We start from the raw sequence: 24,501 nt of genomic DNA on the forward strand, positions 1-24,501 counted from the left end.
CACAGAGTTTAGATAAAGAGGCTTGTACCAGTAGATTGGTGCTCCGCTCAATTTACAAAAATGTTGGAAGGAACAGTTGATTCGAACTGGTTCTGAATTGATGGTCTTATTTCCCTTCTTAATCTTTTAAGACATTCATTAACAATGAAGAAAGGAAGGCTGACAGGTTTCTATGTTAGACAGTGAATCCATAATGCTGGTTTAAAACACAAACATAAAGTTAATATCCCTTCTAAGTTGCAATGAGTTTGAAACGCCTGAAACTCATAAGTGGTAGGATGGCTAAGATGGGTAATGCTGGTGACATTAGGAGTTCCACAACTTTAGAGTCATTGAGCAATAGTTCTTTGTGGGTATCAGTTTGGCGAAGTGAGGGCAGAAAAAAGGAGGAAGACTGCTGAGGAAAATAAAAGAAAGGAACAGAGATAGTTGCATTGGTGACGATATTCAGACTGAGTTTAATAAGTGGCAAGTAACATTAGCACCACTAAAATTTCTCCAGCATGAATCACTCACCATCAATATCCTGAAGCTCACCTTGACCGGAAACTCTTCTGAAGCAGCAACTTAAAAACTGGGACTATACAAGCAGATCTAGGCTAGATATCCTGTGGCAAATAACTCACCTCCTAATATCCCAAAGCTTTCTCATTATCTATGAGGCATGAATCAGGAGTGTGATAGAATGCTCTGCACTTGCCTGGATGACTGTAGCTCCAACAGCTCTTAAGAAGCTCAATTCCGCACTGGTCAAAGCAACACAATCTACAGTCCTAAACGTTTATTCCCTACACCACCTATGCCCCATGATTGCAGTTGCTTGCATGACCTTCTCTGACAGAAATTTCCCAAAATCTATAATCTATCGCCAAGAAGGGCAAAATGCAATGGGTGCGTGTAGGCTTCCATCCAATGTGCAGACATCCTGATTTAGAAATATATCTTCTGTCATTCATTGTCGCTGAGTCTAAATCCCGAGAACCGTTCCCTAACGGCTTTGTGGCAGTACTTTCACCAGAAGCTCTGCAGTGCACTGCCACCTCTTCAAAGGCACTTAGTGATGAGTAATAATTGCCGCTCTCAAGGGTGATGCTCAGATATGGGAAAAAGAATGCATAAAAAAGTAGAGGGACAAGGGGAACGGGAGAAGAGAGAGGGGTAGCTGAGAAACAGGTGGAGATGACAGTTTTTTCATCTCCTGCACTGAGAGATGTTGGAAGAATGTTCTATAAATAATCCTTCAGACTGCTTCACACTCTAGTTCATTGCAAGTTTACTGCCCTGTGAGTGTTAATAGTTCCATGAAAAGCTTGTGTTTGTCTTTTCACAGCACAAAGCATGCAGATAGTATTGATCTAGAGTTGGAGGTGGATCCACTGAATGTTGATCATTTCTCCTGCACACCACTGGTAAGTGAAGTTCCAGCTCTATTTAAAGAATGTTTAGAAAAGCATTCTGTGAGCTCTTATGATTATCTACACTGTAGTCGAGCTGCTTTTTTGAATTCACACTGTTCGCGACAAATATCAGCTTCCAGACCAGATCTTAAAATTCTCATTATTTTCAAATCCTGCCATGATATTTTTTTCATCCCCCCAGCCCAGTTATCAACTAAGTTCACTACCTTCCTCCGGTTTTGACCCTGTTACATTGCTGTCCCCTAAATCTTTGGAATTCCTCCCAAAACCTCACAACCTCTGTTTTCCTATTTGAGATGCTATCTAAAACTGGCCTCTTTCACCAAACTTTTTGTCATCTCTCTGAATCTCCCTCTCTCTCTGTCTGACTCATTGTCAATTTTTCTTGACAACAGTCCTGCAAATCATCGTGGCATTTTTTATTGCTTTCAAGGCACAATATGAAGACATAGCTGTTGCTACCTTTATATGGTATAGGACCTGCTCCTGGTGAGGGCTCCAGGATTTGTGTAGCCACTGGTCACAGGCCAAATGTGAGACTGCATGGAAACACTGGAACTGAAGCATCTAGCTTGGAGATGCCCAACAGATACAGTCTTATCCTACAGTAAGCTGCACGTTGAGTGGCTAATATAGCAACAATAAATGGTGCACCCTGTGAAATATCTCCAAGTTATGTACAATTACAGCTCCCAAAAGAAAGGAGCAGTTTGTGTTTTATTTCAAACTCTGTACTGGAATGTTGCAGCCAGTCAACATTGAAAGAAATGCTTTATTATTCAGTCTGCAAGAATGAATGGAAAATAATTTGTGTTTCTTCCTTTTTAACTAGATGTGGGCTTGTGCTTTGGGACACACTGAAGCAGCCGTGGTACTGTACAAGTGGGACAATCGAGCTCTCTCTATTCCTGACTCTCTGGGTCGCTTGCCTCTGACAATTGCCCGTTCCAGGGGGCATGTGAAGCTCGCAGAGTACCTGGAAGAACTTCAGAGGGAAGATGAATCGCAGCTCCCTGGCCTTCCCCAAACTCCTGGGATGGTTTGCTCCCCCACTGAAAAATCAGGGGGTGACGGCTGGATCAGACAATGGAGCAATAGCAGCAACAGCAGTCAGGAGGCTCAGAAGAGTGTCAGCACATCATCTCCCACAGGTGCGTTTACTCACTCCATGTATTTAGCAATCATTGTTTTATAGCGTTCAAAGACCGGATGTTCATGCTGGGGAATCATATAATTTTATTTTGAGCACTCTGTGTGAGCAACAGATGTGTCTTGAAGTGATCATCACACAAGATACAAAGCGCTTTCTACGGTGTGATTCACCAAAAACTCCAATGCCCGGCTTAGATACAGAACAAAGCTCCCTCTTCTCATCAAACAGTCCAAAATTACACAGTACAGGTTAATTGTAGTACAGATCCTTTTTTTTTGTCCTATCAAGCACTTCCAATGCATACAGCATGGATAAGATCCATTGGTTCCCTGTATGCAATCTCATAAAACATTTCCAATGCAAGCATAAATCACCCTCTGTACTATCCCAATAATAGTCACTTCCTTGGCATCTCTGTGTTCTGAAGTGATTGATAAAGTCAATGTGGAACCTACAGATTCTGGCACACATGGGGCAGGAAGTGCTGAAAGGGATAGGTGCCTGGGTGGTATGGGAGATAGTGCTCTCCTTCTACCAACACTGAGCTATCCACAAAGAGACTTTAAATTCTCAGTGCCGTTATGAACATTTCTTCGTCAATTGGAACAGCCATGTGCCAAGGATTTTCAGGAGCTGTGGGAGATTTTTGTTTTAGAGAGGCCTCAGTTGTTTCCTCTGTTCACCTGGAAATCTCTTGTCATGACAGAGCTTTGGGTAAAGTGTTGATTTTGGAGTCCAGAGCTGAGTCTGCAAGCACATGACCTGTCTGTCAGAACCAACGGAATAGTTACAGCCTTGAAACAAAATCTGCAGAGATCTAAAATAAAAACTAAAAGTGCTGCAACCACTTAGCAGATCAGGCAGCACCTGTGGAAAGAGAAACAGAGTTAATATTTCAGGTTAGAGACCCTTCATCAGAATGCTGACTGACCTGCTGAGTGCTTCCAGCATCTTCTCTTTTTATTATAGTTAGAAGCTCTTTGCTGGAGATATTGGCCTGGGAGGGGATGCTGACGTTGGTGAGCTTATTGTCCCACTGGACTGAAGGATTTGCAAAGCCTGAGAGTATGCCTCAATCTCTAAGGCTGATTTCTTCCTATGCTATTGTAACAGCTTTCCATTTACAACAATCATCCTTCTGAGTAATATTGCTAAGCAGTGTTGAATTACTTTGAATTCTTAGTCTTTTGGCTTAAGTCCACTAGGAGGCATACAAAACTGCAATCCATTCTCCACAACCATGGAGAAAAAGAGTAGGAGGGAAGTTTATCTTATCCTGGCCTAAGTTAAAACCCTGACCCTATGTTACTGAAGATGTAAGCTCAATTATTTCTGTTTTCTCTGGATTCTCATTGTCCTATACCTGCAGAAGCAGATGGTTTGTGAATTGCTTTTTCCTAGCCTATACTGAAGTTCCTTATTTTCTCTTTTTCCTTGAGAATTGTGTCAGGATTCTCAAGGCTTATTCCCCAGGATAACAGCTGACTAGGCTCCCAACCACCCAGTTTGGCCCAACAACATAAAAATCAGGAGGATTGAATGGTATTATGATTGAAGTCTGTGGCTTGAACCATAGTTTAAGCTAGAGGATCCCAACCTTTTTTTATGCCATGGACCAATACCGTTAAGCAAGGTGTCTGTGGACTCCAGGTTGTGAACCCAGGGTTTATGGTGACAGCCGGTTGACTATCAGTCAGCAACCTTTACTAGGTAGTGCATGATTCCTCAGTAAGTGGAGAATAACATTCTGAGCCTTCATTTCTGTCTCAGTCGGACTAAGTGCATTCATGATTTCTTGTGTGTCAGGTTAAGCAAGTAAGCCACCTTGCGTAAGTCATATACGTAAGGCATAGCAGAGATGTGACATCACCATGCTAAATTAAAGGTGTAGTCATATAGATACCTGGAGGCATGAGTACAACTCCCACCATGGCAGTTAGGGAATTTAAAGTTAATTAAATCTGTCATTAAAAGATGTCACTATTAAAAGTGACCTTGCATCTGCCAAATTCTTGTAAAAAGGTATTTGGTTTGCTCTAAATATTGGAAAAACAGTGGCATGCAAAAGTTTGGGCACCCCTGGTCAAAATTTCTGTTGCTGTGAATAGCTAAGCGAGTAAAAGATGACCTGATTTCCAAAAGGCATAAAGTTTAAGATGATAAATTTAATATTTTAAGCAAGATTACTTGTTTATTTCCATCTTTCACAGTTTCAAAATAACAAAAAAGGAAAAGGGCCTGAAGCAAAAGTTTGGGCACCCTACATGGTCAGTACTTAATAACACCCCCTTTGGCAAGTATCATAGCTTGTAAATGCTTTCTGTAGCCAGCTAAGAGTCTTTCAATTCTTGTTTGGGGGATTTTTGCCCATTCTTCCTTGAAAAAGGCTTTTAGTTCTGTGAGATTTCTTGGGCTGCCTTGAATGCACTGCTCTTTTGAGGTCTATCCACAGATTTTCGATGATGTTTAGGTCGGGGGACTGTGAGGGCCATGGCAAAACCTTCAGCTTGCGCCTCTTGAGGTAGTCCTTTTTGGATTTTGAGGTGTGTTTAGGATCATTATCCTGTTGTAGAAGCAAGCCATCCTCATTTCATCTTCAGCTTTTTTACAGATGGTGTGATGTTTGCTTCCAGAATTTTCTGGTATTTAATTGAATTCATTCTTCCCTCTACCAGTGAAATGTTCCCCATGCCACTGGCTGCAACACAAGCCCAAAGCATGATCGATCCACCCCCATGCTTAACAGTTGGAGAGGTGTTCTTTTCATGAAATTCTGCACCCTTTTTTCTCCAAACATATCTTTGTTCATTGCGGCCAAGAAATTCTATTTTAACTTCATCAGTCCACAGGACTTGTTTCCAAAATGCATCAGGTTTGTTTAGATGTTCCTTTGCAAACCTCTGACGCTGAATTTTGTGGTGAGGATGCAGGAAAGGTTTTCTTCTGATGACTCTTCCATGAAGGTCATATTTGTGCAGGTGTCACTGCACAGTAGAACAGTGCGCCACCACTCCAGAGTCTGCTAAATCTTCCTGAAGGTCTTGTGCGGTCAAACGGGGGGTTTGATTTGCCTTTTTAGCAATCCTACGAGCAGTTCTCTCAGAAAGTTTTCTTGGTCTTCCAGACCTCAGTTTGACCTCCACCATTCCTGTTAACTGCCATTTCTTAATTACATTATGAACTGAGGAAACGGCTACCTGAAAATACTTTGCTATCTTCTTATAGTCTTCTCCTGCTTTGTGGGCATCATTTATTTTAATTTTCAGAGTGCTAGGCAGCTGCTTAGAGGAGCCCATGGCTATTGATTGTTGGAAGAAGGTTTGAGGAGTCAGGGTGTTTATAAAGCTTTGAAATTTGCATCACCTGGCCTTTCCTAATGATGACCGTGAAGAATAGCCCTAACAAGCTGAGACCTTGGTAAAAGTTATCTGAGAGCTCAAATCTCTTGGGGTGCCCAAACTTCTGCATGGTCCTCCTTTCTTTTTTTTCACTCTATAATTGTACAAAACAAAAATAATACACTAATCTTGCTTAAAATTAGTTCATTCTTCTGTTGAAAAGAATGTTTCATCTTTAACTTTAAGACTTATGGAGATCAGTTCAACTTCTACTCATTTAACTATTCACAGTAACAGAAATTTTGACCAGGGGTGCCAAAACTTTTGCATGCCGCTGTATTCAGTAGGCCAGTAGTCATGTGTGGAGAGAGAGGCAGAAGGTTCACCTACCTGAAACATTACCTCTGCTTTTCTGTAGATGCTTCCTCGCCTGAAAGAAGCAGAATTAATGAATGAGGTTGATGACTTTTCCATTTTTTCTTACATAGACAACACCTGACCTGTGGAATATTTTCAGCATTTTCTGCTTTATTTCTGACCCCTGCAATACTTTGCTTCTGTCTCACTAACTCTGCTGTCCTTGCCTTCTGAAGTGACCTAACAGTCACTCTGTTGAATAGTAATAGGGGACAGCAATGACTTCTTGATTTACCAGAGAAGGTTTTGAATTGAGGCCCTCCGTTGGTCGAGGTCGACCATGGATTTTGCGACCTGGCTGTCTATGCGACACACAAGCCAGGCAGCACAATTTGGAGAGCAAACTGTTGCCCATGCAGCAGCCTCCCCCTCTCCACACAGCTGACGAATCCAAACGAGTGGCAGAGACCGATACGGTTTGGCACCAGTGATGTTTTAGGACTTGTCATTCAGTGTTGGACTCAATGTAGGACCGCCTCAGGGATTCCAGCTCCGGATTTTTCCTCGGGGTATATTCCTGAAGCCTCCCCCATGAGTGGGTATAGCCACAAGGCAATGGAGGTTTGAGATCAGACTTTTCCATCTCCTAGGTGAGCTGCCAACCATGGCTGATGAGCCCCATTTGCCCAAATCGACTGGTTTTGTCTTTGCCCTGTCTGTCAGTAGAAACAGTTCTGCTAGGTTCAGTAGCTAAGCCACAATGAAGGCTATTTGAGATGCATGCCATTGGGAGCACTTAATAGGTAGTGAGAGCTTATCCTCACTACCTCCCTCAGTTATGAAACCCTTAAGAAAGCCAAGTTTTGAATATGTTTTTAAAAAATATCTGAGGTTGTCATTTTGAAAGGTGTGAAAAGCTTCATTGGTCGGGACTATGGTGGAACCACTGGATGAGCTGAATTGTCTTGATCTATGTTTCATGGTTTCATAATTCTATGAGAAATTCACTGGAGGTGTACTTAAATAATATAGAGATATGTAAACACAGACTTGTTTTCCATGTGCTAGATCTCAGGCGGCCAAGGTCAGAATCCCTCCAGTACCGCGGGAATGACAACCAGCGAGATCTTCCAGCTTCCAAGAAGCACAAGCTAAACACAGAGCACTTCCACACCAGGCAAGACAAATCATCACCCCCTCCACTAAATCTGGAGCAGAAGATCCCCATCAAGCTGAACTCCAGCCCAAAACAATCAAGCCCAGATGCAATCGATTCCGAAATAGAGAGGAAAAGTCCCAGGGAAACCTCCCACCATACCTCAGAATTCTCTTTGCCACTAACCACCGGATGCAGGAATGTTGGAAACCAGACAAGTCCAAAATGGAGCCAGAAGGAGATTTATGTCAGTGTAGCAGCACAGACTGCAACAGGGCAGCCAGCGGTGATAAGAAAGGTATCGGGTCTCAGTGCCAGTTCCATTGCTCACAGGATACAACAGAAGCAAGACATCAGTGTTTTAATGTTGTCGGAGAGAGAGATGGTGGATGCAGAACTATTATCATACAAGGAGAATGAGGAGTGCCTCCAACATATGGATGATTTGCAGGTAGGAGATACAGAATTAAGAACTTTTTACTGCGGTGATCATAAGAACTGTTAATGACAAAAGATAGAAAACGTTTCTCCAATTTATTCTCCAAGCTCCTTGGCTTTTCTTTTTTTGGAGATCATAAGGGGCCATGAACAATCTGTGACAGTGGGTATTGATAGATTATTTTGCCATGCACATTTTAGAGTACCTGTTGGTTACCGTGGCTGGAAAGCAAAGAAAGAAGCCTACACTCCTGCTCCCTGTTCCCCATTCAGCAAAGCCTACAGTAAGGAATCCAGATGTCAGGGTCAGATTCAGCACATGCACATGTACTATGGTGAAGTCCACTGTTCTTAAAGCCCAGATGCAAAGTAGAGGCACTTAATCAATAGATTCTGGAATGGTTCTGGAGGACAGGAATATTGTAAATGTCACTCCACTCTTTAAGAAGTGGGGGGAGACAGAAAAAAGAAATTATAGTCCAGTTAGCCTGATTTTAGTGGTTGGGAAGATGTTGGAGTCCATTATTAAGGATCAGGTTTCAGGGTACTTGGAGGAATATGATAAAATAAGACAAGGTCCACATCATTTGCTTAAAGGTAAATCTTGCCTAACAAATCTCTTAGAGTTCTTTGAGGAAATAACAGGCAGGATAGACAAAGGAGAGTCGGTAGATGCTGTTTACTTGGATTTTCAAAAGGCCTTTGACACGGTACGTGAGACTGCTTAACAAGATAAGAGCCCATGGTATCACAATGAACCTGGATAGAAGATTGGCTGACTGGCAGGGGGTAAAGAGTGGGAATACAGGGGGTCTTTCTGATTGACTCCCAGTGACTAGTGGAGTTCTGCAGGGGCTGGTGTCGGCACTGCTTCTTTACATGTGATATGTTAATGATTTGCATGATGGAATTGATGGCTTTGTGATCAAGTTTGCGGGTGATACGAAGTTAGATAGAGGGGGCAGATAGTGTTGAGGAAGCAGGGAATTTGCAAAAGAACTTAGATTGGGAGAATGGGTAAAGAAGTGGCAGATGGAATGTAATGGAGGGAAGTGTATGGTCATGCACTTTGGCAGAAGGAATAAAGTTGGAGACTATTTTCTGAGGAAGTTCAAAAATATTAAGTGCAAAATGACTTCGGAGTCCTTATGCACAATTCCCTAAAGGTAACTTGCAGGGTGAGTTGGTGGTAAGGAAGGAAATGCAATGTTATCAAGAGAACTAGAATACAAGAGCAAGGATGTATTGCCAAGGCTTTATAAGGCATTGGTCAGACTGCACTTGGAGTATTCTGAGCTGCTTTGAGCCCCTTATCTAAGAAAAGATGTGCTGGTATTGGAGAGGATCCAGAGGAGGTTCTCAGGAATGATTCTGGAAATAAATGGGTTAACTGTGAAGAGTGTTTGACAACTTTGGACCTTTACTTGCTGAAATTTAGATAACTGAGGGGGGGATATCATTGAAACTTATCAAATATTGAAAGGCCTAGATAGAGTGGATGTGGAGAGGATGTTTCCTATAATGGGGGAGTCTAGGACCAGAGGACACAATCTCAGAACAGAGGGAGGTCTATTTAGAACAGAGATGAGGAGGAATTTCTTTAGCCAGAGGGTATTGGATCTGTGGAATTCATTGTCACATATGCTTGTGGAGGGCAAGTCATTGGGTAAATTTAAAATGGAGGTGGACAGGTTCTTGTTTAGTCAGGGTGCCATAGGTTACAGGGAGAAGGCAGGAGAATAGTTTGAGAGGGATAATAAATCAGCCATGATTGAATGGCAGAGCAAACTCGTGGACCAAATGGCCTAACTCTACTCCTATGTCTTATCACCTTATGGTCCTATCAAGGACATTGATATAAATAGTGGTATTGTACCTCAGCATAAGTCAGCAGTTTCAGGAAACAATGGATTGATGGGATTATATTTGCTGTTTTGTGATAGATTTATAATTCCATTCACAATGATTTTGTTATAGATATTAATATAAAATGCAGGAAAGCACAGAACATAACTTTAAACAATCATATTTTTAGACAATAGACAGTAGGTGCAGGAGTAGGCCATTCGGCCCTTCTAGCCAGCACCGCCATTCACTGTGATCATGGCTGATCATACACAATCAGTACCCCGTTCCTGCCCTCTCCCCATATCCTTTGACCCTGCTATCTATAAGAGCTCTATCTAACTCTCTCTTGAATGCATCCAGAGACTTGGCCTCCACTGCCTTCTGGGGCAGAGCATTCCACATATCCACCACTCTCTGGGTGAAAAAGTTTTTCCGCATCTCTGTTCTAAATGGCCTACCCCTTATTCTTAAACTGTGGCCTCTAGTTCTGGACTCACCCATCAGTGGGAACATGCTTCCTGCCTCCAGTGTGTCCAATCCCTTAATAATCTTATATGTTTCAATCAGATAATTGATTTAATCAATTTTTATGATTAAATTTTGTGAATAGAACAGTGACATTTTGTTTTAAAATCCATTACCTCCCCTTTTCTTTCTTAAAAGATTTGCAATTAATACCTTAGAACAGTTGCTTTGGGCAGACAAAGAAAAATATTCTTAATTTACTTTTATTTTTGTAGGCTAATATGATATCCTTGGCTGAACAAATCATTGAAGCTACGCCAGACAGGATCAAGCAGGAAAACTTCATCCCGATGGAATTCTCATTGTCCGAGCGAGGGGATGTGCCGAGCGTGAACACCACCTTAAGCTGGTTGGCCAGCTACCTGGCAGATGTGGACCATTTACCCACCTTATCTCAGCTTCGGTCTGTATTTCATGGTTCTTCATATTAGTATTGGTGAACCTGGGTGAAAATCAAAACTCGATTACAAGAAGTTGGAAACATGAGTAATGCAATAATTATCTGATTGCCAAGCTCAAATAAGGTTGTGGGAGGAAGGGAGAAGCAAGACAGGGTATCTGTGAGATGCACAATTTGGGTTCTTGTTGCAGAGGGTTGAAGAAGCTTGATTTCAACCCAATGATCAAGTGGCAAAGAGAAAAGAAGAGGGTAGTGAACTTCTCCCTCACCAATACTCTGTTTTTACTAATCTATGCACCTGTCACAAGCTATCTGTTGCTGAAGCCTCAGTCGTGCTTTGTTATGTCCAGATTTGTCCCTGCAACCACCTGGTCATCCCCCTTTTCCCAACCTTCAAAAACTTATGCTTGTGCTTGAATCTGTTTCCTTCTTTCACCTTTTACCTTATCCATCACTTGGGTATTTATTGGCCTATATTGGTGGGGGTTTCATCAAGCAATGCAGCAATTTAGAAGTTCTCAATGTAAAATTAAAATCCTACATGAATTTTTACCTTCCTTTTTTTCTCCTCCAGCTTACAACCCTCTAAATTTCAAACTCCTTTACTTCTATTTGGTATTCCCTGATTTTTTTTTTTGCTACACCTTTGGCAAACATGATTAACTGGAATTCCCTCTGTAAGTCGTTCTTTCTCTTCACCTCTGTCTCCTCCTCCTGGAAAATTGCTCTTAAAATCTCTCCACTTGATCAGTTTTATCTTCTTTCCTAATAACTCAGTGATTACACTCCTCTGAAGCACCTTGGAATGCTTTTCTGCGTTCGAAGACTCATAAATGGAAGTTGCTAATGACAAATAGATACTCAGCTGCTGCTACAATATGAAAATCTGTCATTAAGATATAGAGCTCTTGGGTTACTGGAATTGCTGTTAACCCCTGTTTTCCCGTTTATGTTTCAGATCTTTGTACAGTGAGCCCCTGACTCCTCCCTCTAATGCAAGCCAAAGCCCTGCCTCATCGCCGATCAGCGAAGTTAATTTTGAGAAACCCACTCTCCCATCGGCAGCTGATTGGTCTGAGTTCCTGAGTGCATCGACCAGTGAGAAAATGGAGAATGAGTTTGCCCAGCTGACCTTGTCAGATCATGAGCAGAGAGAGCTGTATGAGGCTGCCAAGTTGGTGCAGACTGCTTTCCGGAAGTACAAGGTTAGAGGGAATGGAAGGCCGGTCCTGGAAATATATGTTGTGGAATTCCACCATGAGCAAATATGAAATGTCTATGTGTAGCCATGCTAATGTGATCCTCAAAACCTAATCCTAGTATTGCTGTATTGTAGGAAGCACAGTACACTGTGTCCACACAGGACCCAGTAATAGCAATGTGTCAAATGACCTATATACTTTTAGTGATGTTGTTTGAGGAATTACGCAGTCTTCCTTAAATAGAGCTCTTTCAATCGTCTGTGAGGTATGCTTGTCCTAGGGTCAGTAGGCTGTGGGTTCAAGCCTCCTCTCAAGGACTTGAACACACTACCTTGGCTGATGCCTCAGCATAGTGATGAACACACCCTGGACATTTGGGAAAGTCAAGCCAAGATCCCTGTCTGCCCCTGCTTGCACCTCTAGAATATTTTAAAGTAAGGTGGAGTAGTTTTTCAACTGAACTTGCCAATTCATATCTTTCAGCCAATATTGCCAAACTAGACAATGCTGCTTGCTTTGCACAAATTGGTTGCCACATTATCTACGTTACATCAGTAATACAGCTGAATTTCTAGGGTCATTTTGCCAGAGCATGTGGCTGTAGTATATCATACAGTTGGCATTTTCTTGATTTGTGTGTGGTACCCACTGCCTGTCAGCTGCACTGCAAAGAGTATGTGACTAGTTCTTAGCTGAGATGCAGGAGTGAGCTGGTGTAATGTCTTCAATGCTTAAGCAGCAGTTGAAACAAGCTGATTAGAGATTAGGCTTGGTCTTTAAAGTCCATGGAACTCCAGAATGGGTTTCGGGGGAAGAAAATTACAAGTCCAAATAATTGCAGCCTCGAGTGCTGTAGGTTCTCATAGTGCCAGGGTTGGTGCTGTTGGTGCTCCTTGTGTGTTGGTGGTAAGTAGAACCTGGAGGTAGTGAATAGGAATAGAAGGAGAATGAGGTTAGTGTAGAATTCGTGTAAATTGTGATTGTTGGTTGGAGTGGATTCCATGGGTCTGAAGAGCCTGTTTTTGTGCCTGTGACATGATGATCCAGGTCTGATTCTGACATCTATTGCTGCCTTGCATGTTCTTTCTATGACAACATAGATTTTCCCTTGCCGCTTCAGTTATCCCCAACATCCCAAAGATGTGCAGGCTGAAAGGTTAATTAGCAACTATGGCTTATCTCACATGTAGATAACTGGAGGGAGAATCACATGGTGCAAGAGAGTAAGTTTGTGAGGTAATGGGATTGATGGAACTCCTTTGAGAGCTTCCTATATGCTAATGAAAGGATTTGGCAAGATTCAGTTGGTGAGAGTTTTTTTTACCTCAGTGTGTTTTGTGATATTATGGAATGCATTACCTCAAAACTGGGGGGTGAAGATTTAATAAATGCTTTTCAAAAGAATATTGGATAAATACTTAAAGCTTTTTAAGTGCAGGGTTGTGAAAGAGCAAGCAAGTGAGATTAGTGAACATTTCACCAAAGGGGCAGTGCAGTCAGATTGACCTTCTGTGCTGTGAATAACTTAAAGAGAAGATCTATCAGTGACTATGAATATCAATTTTAATCAAGGATCTGAGATTGAAAATGTTAACTGTTTCTCTTTCCACAGATGCTGCCTGACCTCCTGAGGTTTTCCAATATTTTCTGTTTTATATAAAGGGTAGCACTTGTTAACATTGTTTTCCATTTGTTTTAGGGACGTCCTTTTAGGGAACAGCAAGAATTGGCTGCTGCTGTTATTCAGCGCTGCTACAGAAAATACAAACAGGTAAAAATTAAATATGAGCCTTCCCACTTGGGCAGAGAACAATAAAGTCAATTGACATATCTGAGTTGAGTTAGTTGACAGCCTTATGAGAGGAGGCCACTATATTGGGATTTACCCTGCTCAGCTGATGTGCAAAGGGCTTTTTCCAACCCAGATTACTGTTACAATTTACCACCATCTCCCTAGCCCATCACAATCCATAGAGAACAGAACTGATCTGCCATCATTTTATGACCATGAACATGACAACAGTCACCCAGATAGGATTATGAGTAACCCCTATCAGTAGCCAGGTGTTTCTACATTTTAAAAACAAAGCTTTCTGCAGATGCTGAAAATCTTGAGCAGTACACACAAAAAGCTGGAGGAACTCAGCAATGTTTTGGGCTGAGACCCTTTATTAGTTAGGAAGCCAGGATAACATGAATTTCAGGGAAGAAAATGGAACAAGAAGTTACAAAGACAAAAGACAATGAGAAGGGAGGGGTTTGTGTCAAAGTCTAAGTTTCAGTGCAATTAGCAAAAGGTAGAGACAGAAAAGTGCACAGAGATCCAGGAACATGAGGAAAATATTCAAATAAAACTTGGCAGAGTAATGAAGATAAAACCAAAACAGAGGAACTTGTTTTATTCATGGTTTGAAGGAGCTTTAATTTTCCTTAATGTTGTAGGTGTAGATATCAAGAGTACTGCATACAGTTCTGGTTACAACATTATGGGATGGAAGTGGTAGTAATAGAGGTACTGTGGAAGACCTTCACCTGGAATGAGGACTCTAGTTGTTAGATGAGTTTTGATAGGTTGGGACCTTATATAAAAAATTATGAAGGACGTAAATAGGATAGTTAGTTAGAATCTTTTTCCCAGGACAGGGCACATGCTTAAAATAAGAGGGGAGGTCTGCGGTGAAGGTTTTTACACAGATGGTGGTGAATCTCGAGAGTGAGCCGCCAGAGGAGATAGTTGGGCCATTTACAGTTACAATGTTTAAAAGGCATTTGGACAGGTACTGAGAGAGGAAAGGCACAGAGGAATACAGGACCCATGCAAAGAAATGGGATTAGAATTGTTGACATGGACGGTGTGGACTGCAAGAGCCTGTTTCCGTGATTCTGGGGAGTGAAAGGTGTGACATTACACTGATTTATTGATGTGCTGTACTAGCTCCTGACTAGCCAACCCATATGGCTTCAGTAATTACTTCACCACAAGGAGAGTTTGCTCTCACAGTTCAACAGACACACCAAATTGCATTTCTTCAGCTAGGAGAGCTCACTACTTCGCATTGACGCATACATCACTAAACCCAGCTCCAGGCATGTAGCTACTTGAGACAGTATTCGAGCAGTGTGTGCTATTCTCAGTGTGCTTGGAAATGCTTGGTATGTGCACAGAAAACAAAGCCTGCATGGCAATAGGTCTGTCATGAACAAGCCACTGTCCTTGTTTATTAGGAGGTGTTAGGTCAGACCCTCCATTGTCTTGGGACGGGTGCTCATTACAAGAAACATAAGTAAGAAAGCAGAGAATATGTCAAACATTCAGCAAGTCTGGCAGCATCTGTAAGGAAAACAGCTAATGTTTTGGGTGAATAATCTAAATCACAGCAATTAATTTGTTGATCTTAAAATACTTATATTTAACCCCTTATCCTCTCCTTTCCCTTGTCCTCTTCTCTGCTGTCCATCACAAATTTCTTCTGAAAATATTGATTCAGTTCATTTCAGATTGTATAACAGGTGGCCAGTCCAATATCAATCCTTTAATATTATCATTGGCTCCAGTCAAAAGTTAAAAGTCTTGCCCCTTAATTCATTTGTTCATATGCCTGTTATTGCGAGCCTAAACTGGTAATAAATTGGTCTGGGCTCAATTTTCACCTTTGCTAATGAGACTGTCAGTACACGTTAATGGGATGGAGTTCACAAGGGTGAAATGGCTTGGGCAGCTTCAGTACTGGTCCTATGCTTTAAACTGTCTCCAGAAATTGTGAGAACAATGGTGGAGAGATCTAAAATTGATCAAGACGACTTTTCACTCCATACCCACTCGTACTGTGCTTAGCTTGGGAATGCAGAAGAAGCTCGATTATCTGTGAGGGATTGGCAGCAGGAATATTTCATTGCCATATTGTAACATCACCCGCTTTCAACATAAAGAATTCAGAAAAGCAGTGTATAAAAGGAGCACTAAGCTTATTCCTCTTCCAGTAACTTCACAAATTATCCAAGCAGATGGTGAGAGAATGACAAAAGGAGCTGCCACTGGGAATTAATGAGGATTAATTCTCAATATATTTCATCTCCTGCTGCTCTTCGTCAATATCTCATGCAAAGCCCAGGCAATTTTAATATCTAGTGGTTGTTCAGCTACGTAGTCCATATCCTACTTTCACCTTGATCTCCAGTTCCCCTTCTGTCATTAATTTCCCGATCTCACACAATTTTATTACAGTTAATTTAATTAATACTTCACAACCTCCATGCACCTTTCTGCAATCGCATTTCCGTATTAATTCTTTCTATCTTAACCATGCATGGCATCCTCTGCCAGTCCTGAGAATATTTCCAAGCACTATTCTGCTGATCCACAGACTGTCTGGCAAAAAATACCTGGCAAGAAATGCCAAATCTCCTGAAATGGCAATAGTAAATGCAGTACTCAATGCTTGAAGTGTTACATAGAGAGCCGTTTTTACTTGGGGCACTCTCTGCGTGCCACTCTGAACTAATGGAAACTCAAGAGTAGAGAGGTGGGGAATCAGAGTATTGTAGAATAAATGCTCATTTCAAAACCTTGGCAAAATCTTTAATTAAATCCCTAGGCAGACAAGGAGCTCTCAGACTCAACCTGGGTTCTTGTCAAATTCCCTACCTTGCTCTGCTGTTATTTTTAAATCATTCAAGGGATGTGAAAGTTGTGTCAAAGCCACTAGATCGTGGATATCCCTGATTTCCACTTGATCAGAGTGACTTACTAGACCATTTCAGAGGCTGATTGTGCCAACCAATTTCCTTTGGTTACCAATTTAAAAATGAAGCTGTTCTAATAAGGACAGCGGGTTTCCTTCACTACCAGACATTTCTTTTCCTAAATCAGAGTAAAAAACAGAATTGATTTCACTGCCGGCTCTTTACCTGAACGGATACAATTTGGCAGAACGTCCCTCATATCTTTGCTGTAGACTGACACAGACAGAATGACCCAGATGGCAGCTAGCCATCATGCCGGGCCTCTCAGCTAGGATCAGCATCTTCCCTGGGCAAATGGAGGAGATTTAATCTAAAGGAAACCATTAGAGGAATTCTAAATGTGGGAATATTGGTTGGGTACCATCACGCAGAAACATTCCGTAATCTATTTGAATTTAATAGAAAAATCCCTTAAAGCATCCAAACCATGTGGTCAAGATGGCCAGGATCTAACTGATAGTGGGCAGGGTGAGATTCAGATTCACTTATTTGTCATATGTACATCGAAACATACAGTGAAATGTATCATTTGCTTTAACAACAAACACAACCTAAGGATGAGCTGGTGGCAGCCCACAAATGTTGCCACATATTCAAGCGCCAACATAGTGTTTAACAGGACAACAACCGAAAACAGCCCCTTTCTTACCGCCTAACTCAGACATACAGACAGTCTACTAACCCCAGGACCGGCCACGTCCAGGCCTTCACCCTCCAGACTTTCAGACATCAGGCCTCTGGCTTTAGGCATATTAGGTGGAGGAACCTAACGGCTTCTTTCTTTTCTAAAAGGTGATGATAGTGAGTTGGTCAGTTGTGGGAGACAGCTTCAGAAAACTCACTGTCTGCCATGTTTCTGGGCAAAATTTAAAAGTTGTCCTTCACAGATTGCTGCTTCTTCCTGATTCCCTCCAAATTCCTCTGATCTTTCTATTCATGCAGAACTTTGTGATGTTTGTCAGTGTGAAAAGTATCTTTGGGATTATAAGTTCCTGTTGTGTCCCAAAACTGACAGGTCAGGCTCTGCTACATCTACATGGGGCTTTCTTTCTCTGGTACTAATATCTATTATATTCACTTTGCAAGCTTACATGGATAGCCTTGAAGGTAATGCAGTTCATAACTGGAATTTCAATGTTGTTCATTTTGCACTGCTATGATATATGACCACTAGGTGATCACCAATTAATACTATTTTGACATAAGCATATATAATTTACTTTACTGGTGTTTTTAACTCAAAATCTCAAATTACATTAGTATTTGGGGATGTTGCATGTTGTCTTCGTGCGCCAAGTACCATGTGTCAAAAAGTCATTTGCATAACCATTTAAATTAATTTAGATTGAATTATTTTGTTCAAACCTTCTCTCTTTTGAGCTAGTGCAGAAGTTATTCACAGGTACTGTACCAAGGCTAAGTGGCTTTAAAAATGAAGAGATCCTAAGAAGGTGAGCAACAGCTCAAATTCAGAAGAGTAAAGCGAAATTTAATACAGAAGTTTAAAATTGCAGATTGCATCCATGGAATTTACAGAACAGAAGCATATCAAGTGCAGCTGCTCCATGCTGGTGTTTGTACTACTCTCAAGTCTTCTTCTTCAGTAATTGATCTTTTTCTACCAACATAATAAAACAGAAGTTGCAAAAATACTCAACTGATCAGGCAGCATCTTTGCAGAGAGGCATTAATGCTTCAGGTTAACGACCTGTATTGTATCCCGCAATCACTATCTTTTCCTCTTGTTCTTTTGCATTATAATTGGACAATCACAGAGTAAATAAGAGCAAGCTGTGTTCTACGTCACTTAGTCTGAGAATATGGTAGTGGATCTTCTTGAACTGCTATGATCCATTTGAAGACAGCACTGCCATGAATTCAAGAATTCATGGATAGATGATTAACAATGAAGGAGCATATGATGTATATCCAAGTCAGGAACTGATCGTGTTCTCAATAACATAACTTTTCATGGTCCTTGTTGATCATAAATGTTGTGGGGCTGGGGGATCCTTCTGACATTGAGTGAGGCTGAACAGCAGTGCCTGTACTTCTGAATTTCCGTCCCCTTTCGCCACAGCAGGAGAACTCACTTATCAACTCTTCCCCAGTGGTTGCAGAGGTCCGGAGCTCTGAAACAGGAGAGATTGTGGGAGCAGAGCTGGGTCTGCAATGTGGCACAGTGTGTGCTAGTACCCTCTGCTGAGTGGATTTTCAGCAAATTTGCACCATTCACTGAAGCCAAGGGTAATGTTCATTTCCTACTCATTTTAAAGGGATGTATTGCTTTGAATTGGAGCTGGGTATGAAGTGAGAAGAAAGCCCACACCATGTGCTTTCGCATCATCATAGAATCTTGCAACATAAACGAAGGCTAACTAGACCTTCGTGCTATTCTGGATTTTTAAACAGCTATCCAGTCAGTCCCTCGTCTCCTGCTTTTTTCTCTCCCACAGACCTGAGCCTTTCTAAATGTTAATCAAATTGCAATTTGATTTTTACTCGTGAATTTGTTTCGCTGCCCTCTCAGGTATGCATTCTGGATCATAACTGCTTACGATGAAAAGAAAATTCTCGTCCTGTCCCCTGTTCTTCTTTTGCTAATTATTTTAAATCTACATCCTCTGATTACTGACCTTCTACTAGTGGAAAAGAAACAAAGCTACAGATTGTGGAATCTGAAACAAAGAAACAGTATTGGAGGAAGAACTCAGTTAACTGATCTCTCTTTCCACAGAGGCTGCTTAACTGTTGGCTGGCTGAGTTCTTCCTGTACTTCAATTTTATTTCATGCCAGTGGAAACAGTTCCTGTACATTTACTCTTGATCAAAATTAAATATTTCTTTCATCCCCCCCCCCCCCCTCTCCGGAGAACAATACCAATTTATTCAGCTACTCAGAATACCTGGCCCTTTATTCCCTGTAAAGTTTGATAACTTGTCTTACTTCAAGAACTTAAATATTTTTCTAAGGTGCAATGACAGGAATCAGACAGTACCACAGTGGGACTTAACCAGCCAGCATGAGTAGCTTGAAGGCACACTTGCATGGTGGAAATAGTTTCTCATTATGTTGGGGATGTTGTGATTTAAGTTTGCCTTATTTATAAGGCATAACTTCACCTGCCCATTGCTACCAGATAACATGGTTCAGAAGTCATCATAATGTGACACCAACCTCCATAGTAAAGACATCAGTACACCAGGATTATCCCGGAATCTCCATAAGAAAATACTAACAATATGTGGTTTTATTTAAGTTTCCTTCGATGTTTTTGTTTGTTAGCTATAGAGATATTGATGATAAAAGCACCCATTTGACCAGGCAGGATGGTGAAATAAATAAGCCTTTACCAATAAATCCATCCAGGGTTATCAATCCTAATATTAGCTGCATTTTAATTCGGATTTTGGCCAATGTAATGGCTTGCTAGTTAATGAGCGCAAATGAAACATGCCATTGGAGTTTTTATGTGCTGATGCTGATAAATGGTATGTGACCGTACAAAGGGTGACTGTCAATAGTTGTTCATTTACAGTGTGATTCTGCTTATTTTGAATGTTAGCCTAGATTTTGATTTCCTCATCTCTTTTTGTTTCAAGAGGCTTAGGGATAGGATGGAAATGTGACGTTGAGAGCTGCCATGATCTAATTGAATAGCAAAGTGGATTTGAGGTGTATGACCTACTCCTATCATTATTAATGTTCTTTCGTTGTTACTAATTTGGCATGGCATGTTTGGAAGCTAGTTACTAGTTTGAGGTGAGGATCAAGAAATAGTTAGGTTTTATTCATCGAGGGAAAGCCAGTTGTGGAGATTCTTCCCCAACAAACCACCCCTCCTATCTATCTAGGATTGACCCCTTATTTTCCTCCTCTGACAAGGATATTGACCTTTGTGTCTCCTCAGTATGCACTTTACAAAAAGATGACGCTGGCCGCCATCCTGATCCAGAGCAAGTTCCGCAGCTATTATGAGCAGAAGAAGTTTCAGCAGAGTCGGCGTGCAGCTGTCCTTATCCAGCAGTATTACCGTAGCTACAAGGAATACGGGAAAATGAGGCAGAAACGAAGGACAGGTGCCATGGTCCAACAAAAAATCAGGTAGGACTTTGCTTATGGACACAACTCTTCACTCAGTTCCTATAATTAAGCCAAGACAACCTGCCTTAATGAAAAGAACATTGTATTTGACAATCTAATGGAGTTCTTGAGGACGCCACTAAGTTTATATGAAGGAAACTGAAAATGCATTTGATGGAGGGTTATGTAGATGGGAGGGTTAGAACATCTTGGGCCAAAGGGACTATACTGTGCTGAAATTTGTGTGTTCTATGTTCCATTAGATAAGGTGAAACACAGTAAGATAACTACATAATGTAAGGATTTATGGGTGTGGGAATAACATTTGCATGGATAAAGGCTGGATTAAAGTACAGAATGTAAAGAAATTGAATAAATGTGTCATTTTCAAATGCTTAAATGTAACTGATGCTGTTACAAAGGATTAGCAATTAGCTCTGACAACAGCTTACCAAGAAATGTAGGGTAAGAAAGTGATAGATGGATTGTAGTTGAGGAAGGAGTAAGATTATGCACTTTGAGAGAAAGAACAGAAAAAGAGAATATTTTTAAATGGCAGTAAACCAGTGAAATAATGTTGCAGTAGTATTCATGTGATTTCTCAAGTCGAGTATGACGTTCTCCCAAGAAGTTATTTCCTTAATGGAGAAGGCCTTTGTGCCTTTGTTTAACGTGATGCATGAGCAGTCTCCTCACGATCCTTGACAGATCAGGGTCAGGGGCCAGTGGCATGGAATGCAAGATGACTGAGGGCCCTCCACTGCTGCAGCCTTCCTCCACCTGCATTGCCGTGGTGATGTGTCATCATCTTCGGCTGAGGTCTCAGTTGGATCGCTCTTTGTCTGGAACCTCCTCCTTGACCTTATCGCCATGGGTGACCCTAACAGGAGCTAAGCTCCAGGCTGCATTGTCCTCAGGATCTCAGGAACTCACAAATCTCTCCACCACTACAAGGTGATGATCCCTGAAGAAGAAAATAATGTTGTAGTGTAAGTGAATATGAAGGTGGAGCAAACACATGGAGAGGCTGATGATATTTTAGAAGGGCATTGGAGTATAGAAGTAATGAATTTTGTTGAGATTGCACTAAGCTTTGAACGAGGTCTCCTTTGGAGACCTCTGTGCATATCTGCTCTCTGTACTTAAAGAAAGCTCTATTTATCTTGGAATCAGTACAGTGTAGATTCACTGGATAGATTCATGGTTCGAGGGGTTGTCCAGGTGGAAGAGATTTTAAGTTTGGTCTATACTTTAGAACAATATGAAGTAATCTTATGGAACTGGACAAGATTCTAGGATGAATTGATAAGAGTGGCAGGCAAGAAGCTGATCCTTCTCTGGAGAGTCCAGGAGCAGTGACACAGTGCAGGCTGAGGCAGCCAGCCATTTATAACTGAGAGGTGGAGAACTTTACACAGGAGAATCTTCTATATGGCTTCCATGTCTGCTACTCTTATGGATAACATGGATAAAATAACATTATGCATGATGAAGTGCCCTTGGGAAGTGCAGAGAATCAAGTTTTGCAAACGTAGTTGTCTCGGATTTGGGCTGTTTCCTAGTCCATCCATTGAAGGTAAACCACGATTGCCAGTTAGTCAGTGAACCTCACTTTCATGTAAATGGGTGAACCTCATTAATAGATGCATATTCTAGTTTGTATCGATGAGTGAGACCCAGAATTGGCAATAGGTAAATGAACACCTTATTTCCTTCAATGGGTGAACCTTGTTCTTGTATCAGAGGATAAACCATACCAGTGAATGAGCTGTATGCTTGCCACTCTGGTGATGAAGATCCAATGTTTGCATCAATCAATGAAATCAACATTCTCGTCAGTAGTTGAACTCCATGTTTGAGTGAGTCTCACCAATGGATGATCAATATACTTGAATTGAAGGGATACCAGTCAATGTGTGACCCACGCCTTGTTTGCAAGTTGAAATCCCTTTTTCCATCTGTGGATGAACCCAATGTCTGCATCAATGGCTATGCCCTGTGCCCATCAATGAGTCAGCCATGTGTTTCTAAGTCAATGGATAAAACTCACGGTTGCCTCTTTGGACAGATTTCTTGCTTGCATCATGAGTGAATCCAATCTTTAAGTCAGTGGAGCACCACTTGTGAATCAATGAGTTTGTGTGTCATTAGCTGAACCTGGTATTTGTCAGTTGGGATGGAAATTGGCAGTTTTCTAACTTCAAACCCTTACTTGGATCCACCGATCACACACCAGCTGTTACTCCACGCCTTCCTTCTGCCTTTTAATACTAGATATTTCCTCGCTTTCCTCTCCTGATGAAAGGTCTCGACCTGAAACATCGACCGTTCCATTTCCCGCTACAGATGCTGCCTGACCCACTGAGTTCCACCAGCTCCTTTGTTTGTTGCTCCAGCATCTGCAGTCTCTTGTGTGTCCAAAAGTTTTAATGCAAATTGTTTTAGCACAATTGCCTTACAAATATACTGGATCTTCGGCAACGAAGAAAATGTTTGCTCTTATTATTTTCCTCCTTCTTGTTACAGAAGCAGTCTGCTGACCAAGAAACAGGATCAAGCTGCACGGAAAATTATGCGATTTTTGCGCCGTTGTCGTCACAGGTGAGATGTCAAATGTCATTCAAAATCTGTCACCATTCTAAAAATCTTTATTTTTACTCTATTTTTTGTTTTTGCTTTTATTTCTTTGTAGAGTAACACAAGTAAAAATTTTAAGTCAACTGTCTAATGTCTTAGAATAATGGAAGAGAAAAATAAAGATTGTCCCATTGTTAGGATAATTTATAAATGTCTCCATTATTCCCTGTGTTGTTCTCTGCTGTGGAATATTTTACCGCAGTTTATCCAGTATTTTCAGTTGGTAAAATCACGATCCCTTCCTGAAACTGAGACTATAAAAGTGTTAGATTCTATAGGTTCTATGCTAGGTTAGTCGGTTTGATTGCTGGTTGCTGCTCCACAGCAGGCTCCGTGACTTGGACTAAGGAACAGAAATCAGTTAACTTTCCCATTTCTATGTACAACCCCAGTGAAGCCTGCAGGAAAATTTGCATGTGTGTCTAGCTCAGGGAGGCCATTATCAGGTCAGAGTGTGATGCCCACCTCAGACAATAAGCACAACCGTGTTTGTCTACAATGCCATAAGAAATATACCCACAGTAGCTCGTACAGGACAGGTTCTTCTAGACCATGTAGAACTGTGTGTTGGAATAAACATGCAGGATTGAATTCATAGATTGAAGCTTTGAATTTATGCTGACCAATATCAGTTCATCAGAACCTTTGCTTTAAGTTTCTATGTACAGCAATTTTTAACAAAGTCTTTAATTTTGAATGTACGTTGTCCATTTTATGGGCAAAGGAACTTCATATCCATCTATTAACTATCACACTAAGTACCTCAAAGGTCTCTGACTTTATGATGGTGAATTACTGCTTTTAGCCCTCTATCTGTCATTTTTTTTTCAAATGGTCAGATCCTCACCTTGGAGGCAATGGGTTGGTGGTTGACATCTCATTCAAGAGATTTGAGCACAAAACTCCCCTGGCAGTGTCAGCGATCCTGTTGTTCAAACGTTAGAGTTCTTCAATTGTCCGTTGTTTCAGCTAGAATTGCTTACTCAGCTCTTTCAAAATGATGTGTGCTAGTGACCTTTCATATGTAGTTGTGAACACTAAACCGTGAGCAGTTGTCAATATTTACAGCTCTATCCTGGAAGGGACTAGACCCACACAAAGACCTTGACAACCACTGGCAAAGCAGTCCTCAGCCTATCCCGTGTATGGAATTGTGACTGAAGTGGGTGGTACTCCCCCATAGATGTTAGAGAACTTGAATT

General features: G+C 41.3%; 1 protein-coding gene across 10 annotated transcripts in view; it reads left to right on the top strand.

The window, feature by feature from the left end:
- The window catches only part of camta1a (calmodulin binding transcription activator 1a), a 1,224,644-nt gene that overhangs the window by 1,160,775 nt on the left and 39,368 nt on the right, over window positions 1–24,501 (top strand). For 6 of the 10 annotated variants that reach the window (XM_073032065.1, XM_073032068.1, XM_073032066.1 and 3 more), the window contains 9 exons: window positions 1,331–1,409; window positions 2,251–2,569; window positions 7,335–7,873; window positions 10,449–10,636; window positions 11,592–11,838; window positions 13,535–13,606; window positions 17,665–17,685; window positions 20,490–20,683; window positions 23,189–23,263. In XM_073032065.1, coding sequence (XP_072888166.1) covers window positions 1,331–1,409; window positions 2,251–2,569; window positions 7,335–7,873; window positions 10,449–10,636; window positions 11,592–11,838; window positions 13,535–13,606; window positions 17,665–17,685; window positions 20,490–20,683; window positions 23,189–23,263 — 1,734 coding nt within the window. Of the gene's footprint in view, window positions 1–1,330; window positions 1,410–2,250; window positions 2,570–7,334; window positions 7,874–10,448; window positions 10,637–11,591; window positions 11,839–13,534; window positions 13,607–17,664; window positions 17,686–20,489; window positions 20,684–23,188; window positions 23,268–24,501 lie in introns of those variants that run through there. The other 4 variants (XM_073032067.1, XM_073032074.1, XM_073032070.1 and 1 more) reach the window with 3 other exon arrangements.

Source organism: Hemitrygon akajei, chromosome 29 (genome assembly GCF_048418815.1).
Source record: "Hemitrygon akajei chromosome 29, sHemAka1.3, whole genome shotgun sequence".
NCBI classification, from domain to species: Eukaryota; Metazoa; Chordata; class Chondrichthyes; order Myliobatiformes; family Dasyatidae; genus Hemitrygon; species Hemitrygon akajei.